The sequence below is a fragment of the Triticum urartu genome, chromosome 7, assembly GCF_003073215.2.
Source record: "Triticum urartu cultivar G1812 chromosome 7, Tu2.1, whole genome shotgun sequence".
NCBI lineage: Eukaryota > Viridiplantae > Streptophyta > Magnoliopsida > Poales > Poaceae > Triticum > Triticum urartu.
Genome location: NC_053028.1, coordinates 19,199,398 through 19,207,923, shown reverse-complemented (window position 1 = coordinate 19,207,923; position 8,526 = coordinate 19,199,398). Strand labels below are relative to the sequence as shown.

Here is an 8,526-nt window from a genome sequence, read left to right as displayed (position 1 = left end):
GCCGCGATTCTGGCCACTGGTCTCTACTTAGGTATGAGCATTTCGTCGTCCATCAAGGATTTCTCCCTCAACTAAGCGCCGCTGAAAAGGTCGAGAAATTCGCACCATCTAGACTAGATCTGCCCCCGTGGAAAGTGGATTGCTTAGCTCTGATGATGTTTAGTAGCTTTTCCCTTTAATGAGGCTAGGTTTCAGATGTTGGCTAGGGTTGATAGCATTTCCTTCCTAGTCTACTACTACAGACAATTGATCGAGCTCATACGTCATTGTTCTGATGCATCTCATTCCCGTTTAGATCATGCTATGTGATCGTCCACCTCATTCATCATGCTCGTCATCGTTTCTTCCCTCCTACACTTTTGTCGTTCTTTCTATATCAACTAAGTGCGATCATGCTACACTAGGAATAAGCTAGTTATTTATAAGGGCGATCAGTGTTGTGTGTAGCTTTGAGACATCATTATTACTTCACCAAACATCGCATCTCCACTTATGTGATCATTTTATTCTACCGCAAATAGTGTGGTTGTCCATATTTGTAGCATCAATGACGTATACATATGAGCAGCCTTGCGCAGGATGCTGCTAGCAAATCATGACAAGAAACTCTTCCCAAACTCAACCTATTATACAAAGTAGGATAAGGGGTTACTGAAATAAGACATTGCTAAATCCGATTTTATTTACTTTTATTTATATGAAGTTAAACATGTGAGGTGGTTGCCATGAAATTTGACTATTTCCACTTGGTCACCACTAATCTAATGAACATTTCAATTGCAATAACAACTTTCTTTGGAGAAACACCAATTACAGCATAGATACACAAACACTCACACCACCATACACGTACTCACACATCGCCTACTAAAGATCGGGTCGTCATTGCAGAACTTCAAGATTGACGAAGCCATCATAGATGTCGCTCCATCGACAGAAACGTCGCCACACACCGAAAGAATAATTCTTATTAATGAATAATGAGACACAAAAGCGCCAGACATGAGATTTGACGGGGTGTCATCCTCCTCCTAACCATCCAACACGTGTTGATATTCAATAATGACATAATTGCAGTAGGGCTTCCAAATTAACCAATACAAACTTGTTTTTAAGGCATTATCACACTTCATACATTTCGCCACATTTGTCTATGCATGTCAACACACTACACCTAGCTATAACTCTCGGAGCATATGATGTAATTTCTCACGAAAATAGCTTTCGCACAAAATCACTCATGATATAAAAATAACGCAAAATTTAAGTCCACATTTTTACTACATTATTTTTTAGAAACTTTTACTGCATTTGTGACTGCCATGAGTAGCCTCAATTGCCAACCATCTTTTTTAGTAAAGTTTTTCCATCCCGCGAATACTTGTTGGAGAAATGCATGTATCTAGACGGATTTTAGTTTTAGATAAATTTATTTTTATTCATTTCCGCGACGAGTAATTCCGGACGAGTAATAATCTTCATTTGGGCTCCTCTGACCTGGCCGGCCCATACTCATCGGGCTCGGGCTCGAGCACACACACACAAAAAAAAATTTGCTCCACACAGACCAAACCAAACCCGAGCGAGCGCTCCCGATCCCGAACCAGATTGGGAAGGCGACCGACTACAACTCTCCGGCGGGCGGCGCGACCGGACTCCGGCGAGCCCGGGCGGGGCGGCTGAAGCGTGCGGCGGAGGCGGCCTTCTCGGCGCCGTCAAGTTATAGGCAGGCTCCGGCGCCGCGCCGCGGCTGCTCCGCCGCGATTCCGGCCACTGGTCTCTTCTGAGGTACGAGCATTTCGCCGTCCATCCACGATTTCTTCCCGGCGACGAGGTAGAGAAATTCGCACCATCTATACTGGATCCGCCCCCGCGTACAGCCGATTGCTTAGCTCTGATGATGTTTAGTAGCTTTTCCCCTTCGTGAGGCTAGGTCTCAGATGTCGTCTAGGGTTGATAGCATTTCCTTCCTTCAACGGTTCGCCTGATCGATCTCCGATGTTTGACTTTGTAGGCCATGGTGAACACTGACGGTGAAGGTGCCGATGCCGGGGGAGGAGACCCAATGAGCGTCGATGAGAGCGTCGGTGTCGTTGGGGCAGACCAGTGTGAAGGAGCCAGGTTGCAGGACAGCGGTGCTGCGGTCAGCGTTGAAGGGGCCAGGGAAGGACAGACGCCGGTTTCTCACCCTGGCGGCGGAATGAGGGTGCGAGGAGCGACTGTGGAGGAAGCCGAGAACGAGGAGGCCCCTACGGTGCAGGGCAGCAAGGAGGGGGCCGAGGAGCTGCTCCTGAAGGTGGTGTACAGTGAGGAGGAGGCGTACAAGCTGTACTGTGACTACGGGCACCGCACGGGGTTCAGCGTCCGCAAGGGCAAACAGTCCTACTTCACCGGCACCAAGAGGATCAGGACCAAGGACTACTTCTGCTCCAAGGAGGGCCTCAAGGAAGCAGAGAAGCTTACCGACGAGAACTTCAACGACCCGCACACCAGGACCAATTGCAGGGCCATGGTTCGCTTCAGAGCAAACAGCCAGGGCGAGTGGAGGGTAATCCGACTCGTGTCTGATCACAACCACAACTTGGTAAGACCTGAAGAACGGCACCTTCTGCGGTCTGCCAAGTCACTTATAGCTGGGAGGTCATGTTCTGCTGCGGATGCGGTGTTATATGGTGGGTACCAGTTAGGGGGTGTACCTTCCCAAATGGCTGCAAGCACTAGCGTAGCTAACAATGCAGAGACTCCGAGGCAAGATTTGCTCCCTGGTTTTAGCGGCATAACAAGGACATCAGCCGTAGGGACCGGAGAGTTGCAAAGCATTGTAAGCCATCTAAAGAGCAGAGCAAATTTAGATGGAATGTTTTACTGGGATGTTCAGTTAGACCGAGCTGGTCGGATGAGTAATTTCTTTTGGCGAGATGGTAGGAGCAGAATGGACTATGACTGTTTCGGTGACGTGGTTGTCTTTGATTCAACTTACCGCTTAAACAAACAGAATTATATAGTTGCTCCTTTTGTTGGTGTGAACCACCATTGGCAGACCACTATGTATGGCTGTGCATTATTAGCAGATGATTCCATGTCATCTTTCATGTGGCTGTTCAAGTCTTTCTTGGAGGCAATGGGAAACCGGCAACCACGATCTATTTTCACCAACCAAGACCAAGTTATGTCAAATGCAATTGAGGAAGTGTTTCCAAATACATGCCATCGCATTGCTCACTGGCACATTCAAAAGAATGCCGCTTCTCGCCTTGGTGCACTTAATGCTTCTAAAGCATTTAATAAGATGATCACCAAGTGTATGCAGGGATGCGACTCAGAAGCAGAATTCGAGGGAACATGGGCTGCGATGCTCCGTGAGTTTAAGTTGCAGGATAATAAGTGGCTGAGCAAACTTTATAAGCTCAAGCAGAAGTGGTGTGGTGCTCTGAACAAGTGCACTTTTGATGGTGGGGTCGAAAACGAGCCACAATGTGACAGTTTGAGTAACATATTCACTTGCATTGTTGATAAATCAACTTCTCTTTCCACAATTGTTGCTGCTGTGGATAAGCTGACTGAGGATTGGCGCGAAAAAGAGTTTGATGAGGATGTGCGGTGTTGTCAAAGGCCACTTTCTTGTATTATAAAGCACAGTGATATTTTGAATCATGCAGCAAAAGTTTATACACACAGAATCTACAAGCTATTCGAGACATATTTTCTTGACGGTTGTGGGGCCACAAAATTCAAGGCACTTCCGTGTGAAGACAGTGACACATATCGGTTTGAGATGACTATGCAGGGTAGAGGGTCAAGAGTCTGCACAGTTCATCTGAATATGTCAACAATGCAACTCACTTGCAGCTGTAGTCAGTTTGAGACAATGGGTTTACTTTGTCCACATACTCTGAAAGCTCTTAGTATCAAGAATGTGGGCAAAATTCCAGAAATATATATACTGAAGCGGTGGACCAGAGATGCTAAGCAGTGGGTTTTCAACCCAAAGCAATATGAATCATCATATCAGGAGTGCATGGATGATGAAGCTGGATACTGCAACCATGCTATGAGGTATGCTTATGACCTTGTGATGAAGAGTGAAGGGCAGGAGGAATTGAGAAGATCTCTTTGGGAGGCTCTTGAGGGTGGAGAGAAAGAATTGGAGAAATACCAAAATGCTACACAGTATGCACAATCTTATGCCACTTGAAAGAAGCATCGATAAAGCTTTTTGGTGTTACTACTGAGGAAAGAAAGATATACTTAGGGATAACTGGGTCTTTTACAACATATATGTGCATACCTTCTTTTCTGCTGACTCAAACTGTAATCTAAAAATGGAAATGGAAACCTGTGAAACGAGATAAAGTTTGAGTAAGTCATAATTCTTTGCTTTTGATCGTTACTACTCTGATTCCATGTGCTTTGCTGGATACTACTATCTTTGTTTCCACATATTTGTTAATTAGCATGAGTCCATGATGTTTGTTAAACTGTTATATGATGAAGTTTCACCAGTGCTATTTTTAAGTTTGTGTGGGTGGCAGTGTATTGGGGTCAACCGGCCAGTTTGAACCATGCATGCTATTAAGCTTCATGCACTAGCAAACGCAACCAAAAGTCTGAACTTATGGTAAGGGCTAGGCAGTCCACATATACACTTCAACACATGCCATCTTGATGCAAGTGTAGGATTACTATGGGTGAATATAGGTCAGCTAAGTTGGGGTCGGCTGACCTTTCTAAAAATCACATATTAATGTTTCAGAACCATGCAACAAAAAAATAAAATAAACAAGGTCATGGGTTTTTCTTAACCGTTGTTTTCGGTGGAAGTTGGTTGTTCAATAGCTGGTTTCTAACTGAGACATTGGCATATGACATCAGCATTTGTCTCTGATTTTAAGGTGTGAACTCATGAGGGTAAGACTGTATGCGGTTGCTTTCTTACATCCATATGTTGTTTCCAGAAATTCCTTCTGCTTAATAAGAAAACATCAGAGTTTGTTTCTTGAGCATGAGGCACTATTCCAAAGTTTATTTTTGGCTTTTACACACTATTTCTGGCATGGTCTTTGTTTGCTATGTGCACTGTAATATCTGTTGCCTGTAGTTCAAGTCTGCCAGAACACAAGTAGCTCGGTCACTTGTTCGCTCTGTTGTACTCACCTGTTTTTACATAGTTTGAAGCAGCTATTTATTGCCAACCCTTACAGAAACTCTTAAGACTTTCCTAACCTGGGAGAAGCTGGAGCATATGGCATGTGCAACTTGACTTGTTGCAATACTATCTGATCCGTTAAAACTCCTACCCTTTTGATGAAGGTAACTCTTGTTTCTGAACTTATTTCATTGTATACATGACAAATGGAGAAATTAGTGTTCAGAATGCCATCATGTTGTCTTTCAAATGTCAGGAATAGTGGCATTCTTGAGGAGCTGGAGCAGTTCTGGGAGATGAGGTTCGAGCAGGGCCCCTTCCGAGGCTGTCACCGTGATGAGGTTCGATCATTCTTAAATGATGCTTCTCAAACGACGAACACCCCGACTGTGCCACCGTGCTGCCATGGGGACTGAACTGAATGATCTGAAACCGTCTTGAGCTTCGCAACACATGTTCTTGCTGGTGACATGAATCAATGCTGTACACATGTGGGTTTGGCTGGGAAGAGCCAGTGTGGCACTCTTTCCTGCAGACGCCGTGACGAAGTTATGTCAAAAGCAATTGAGGAATTGTTTCCCAATACATGCCGTCACTGGAACATTCAAAAGAATTCCACATCTCGCCTTGGTGCATTTGCTGGGGGTTTGAAAGCTTTTAATAAGATGTTCACCAAGTGTATGCAGGGATGCGACTCTGAAGTAGTATCCGAGGAAACATGGGCTAATAATAAGTTGCTGAAGCGGTGGACCAGAGACAAGCTCTTAGTATTAACTATTAAGAATGTGTATACTGAGGCGGTGGACCAGAGATATCCAAGCAGTGGCTTTTCAGTCCAAAGCAATATGAATCATCATATAAGGAATGTATGGATGATGAAGCTGCATACTGCAACCATCGTATGAGGTACGCTTATGGCCTTGTGATGAAGAGCCGAGGGCAGAAGGAATTGAGAAGATCTCTTTGGGAGACTCGAGGGTGGAGTTTTTTTGGGGGAAAATACCTAGAAAATGTTACCCAGCATGCACACACATTCTTATGCCACTTGAAAGAAGCATCATTTGAGCCTTTTGGTGTTACTGCTCAGGAAGGAAGGCATACATGGGTAACTGGGTTCTGTATACCACGTGTGTACAAATCTTCTTTTATGCTGGCTGAAACTGTAATAATCTAATAATGGAAATAAAAAGCTGTGAAAAAAGGGACAAGTTTGAGTAAGTCATTACTGTTTACTCTTGATTGTTATTGTGATCCCGTATGTTTTTACTTGATAGTGCTATCTTACTATCTTTGGTTCCACGTTGTTTTTTCAGTTAGAATGAATCAATGATTTTGTTGAGCTGTTATGAACTTATAATGGAGTTTCACTAGTCCTATTTTCAAGTTTTGATTTTTATGGCTGGGCTGTCCTGCGTGCCATCTTTTGAGGAAAATGTAGGATAAATATGTGTCAATTTAGGTTTAACTGACATATGTAAAAAACACATGCAAGAAAAAGATGATCAGGATCATAGTTATTTTAAAAAAAGAAAATCCCAGCTGGTGTTGGTCGTTCAGTAGCTGGTTTGTGAAGGGAGATATGCAGTATCATATGGCTACTCGTAATGGAGCTTCAGTTATGGCAGTAGGGGCACGCTACCTGAAAACCTTGCCCTTCTGCTGAAGGTGACTCCTGTTTCTTCCTTATTTCGATCTATGCATGACCAACAGAGAAACTAGTGTTCGGAATGCGAGCATTTTGGGGCTGTTTGGATCGCTACCAATACTAGCCCTACCAAAAAGTTGGCTCGCCCACGTATTTTGGTGGCCGTTTGGACCGGTGCCTGAAAATTGGCTCGCCCAGCGCGCCCTGCGCCCCTCCATGTTAATCGCGCCGATTCGTTGGCGAGTCGCGGGCACGGAAAGGCTTCGCCAAAATATTGGCGCGGTTGTTTGGTGGGCCCTGCCCAGTGCATGCAGTAGAATATGTTGATTTGTCAGCAACCAGCGGCGCTTTTCCACTACAAATACATAGACCCGTGCGTAATTAGCAGCATGCATCAATCTAGATTAAAAAAATGCATGATGTATGCTGCTGCGGACAATTAACTACTAGCGGCTTACAAGTGCAACAATGACTTACACTATTATTTTGATGATTTCATTTTCACATCAATTTCATCTAAGTTTTGATCTATATTTTCTTAATTTTAAACAGTAGATGCATTTAACTATTTTCATAACTAGTATGATCATCATGAGGTTCAGATGATCGCAAACCAAACAAAACAAAGATCCCATTTGCCAAAATTTTGGTGGATATAATGGTCGCAATCCAAACAAAAACAACTTGCCAAATTTTTGGTCATGCCAAAGTTTTGGTGGGGCTAGCTGGGGCTCAAACCAAACAGCCCCATCTCTTCAGGCAGGCTGTTTTCAGCTCTACCAACAGGTAATGGAGGAAGTACGATGACACACATCACCTCGTGACTGGAAGACAGACGTGGAGATGGAGGGAGAAAGCACGCGTCGCCTCGCGAGTGGGGCATGGACGTGGAGTCAAGTTAGAAGCCACGCATCGCCTCGCTACTGGGGCGTGGACGTGGAGGCCGAGAGAGAGGCCACGCGTCGTCTCGTGATTGGGGGCACGGACGTGGAGGTCGAGGGAGAAGCCATGCATCGCCCCATGACTGGGGCACAAACGTGGAGGTCGAGGAAGAAGCCACGCGCCACCGCATGAGTGGGGCACATACGTGGATGTCGAGGGAGAAGGCACGCGTCACTGCTTGAGTGGGGCACGGACGTGGATGTCGAGGGAGAAGGCACGCGTCACTGCTTGAGTGGGGCACGGACGTGGAGAACGAGGGAGAAGGCACGCATCGCCCCTTGAGTGGGGCACGGACGAGGGAGAAGGCACGCGTCGCCCCATGAGTGGGGCACGGATGTGAAGGTCGAGGGAGAAGGCACGTGTCGCCTCGTGATTGGGGAAACAGACGTGGAGGTTGAGGAAGAAGCCACGCGTCGCCTTGTGAGTGGGTGAACGGACGTGTCGGTCGAGGGAGAAGCCACGCGTCGCCTAGTGAGTGGGGGAACGGACGCGTAGGGCGAGGGAGAAGGCACGGGTCACCTCGTGATTGGGGGAACAGACGTGGAGGCCGAGGGAGAGTCCACACGTCGCCTCGCGAGTGGGTGCACGGACGTGGAGGCTGAGGGAGAAGGCACGCGTCGCCTCGCGAGTGGGTGCATGGACGTGGAGGCCGACGAAGAAGCCACGCGTCGCCTCGCGAGTAGGGGCACGGACGTGGAGGCCGAGGAAGAAGCCGCGCGTCGCCTTGTGAGTGAGGCACGGGCGTGGAGGGTCGAGGGAGAAGGCACGCATCGCCTCGTGATTGGGGCACGGA

General features: G+C 46.4%; 1 protein-coding gene across 2 annotated transcripts; it reads left to right on the top strand.

Moving 5' to 3' along the window:
- The first annotated feature begins 1,532 nt into the window (after positions 1-1,532).
- Positions 1,533-6,391, top strand: LOC125525669 (protein FAR1-RELATED SEQUENCE 9-like). 2 transcript variants are annotated; one of them, XM_048690665.1, is made up of 4 exons: positions 1,534-1,788; positions 2,015-4,359; positions 5,202-5,310; positions 5,403-6,391. In XM_048690665.1, the coding sequence occupies exon 2, from the start codon at positions 2,018-2,020 to the stop codon at positions 4,193-4,195; it is 2,178 nt and encodes a 725-aa protein (XP_048546622.1). In that variant the 5' UTR covers positions 1,534-1,788; positions 2,015-2,017; the 3' UTR covers positions 4,196-4,359; positions 5,202-5,310; positions 5,403-6,391. The 2 variants fall into 2 exon arrangements, with proteins under 2 accessions (XP_048546623.1, XP_048546622.1); XM_048690666.1 differs by having other exon boundaries at positions 1,533-1,788; positions 2,015-5,310.
- Positions 6,392-8,526: the final 2,135 nt, after the last annotated feature.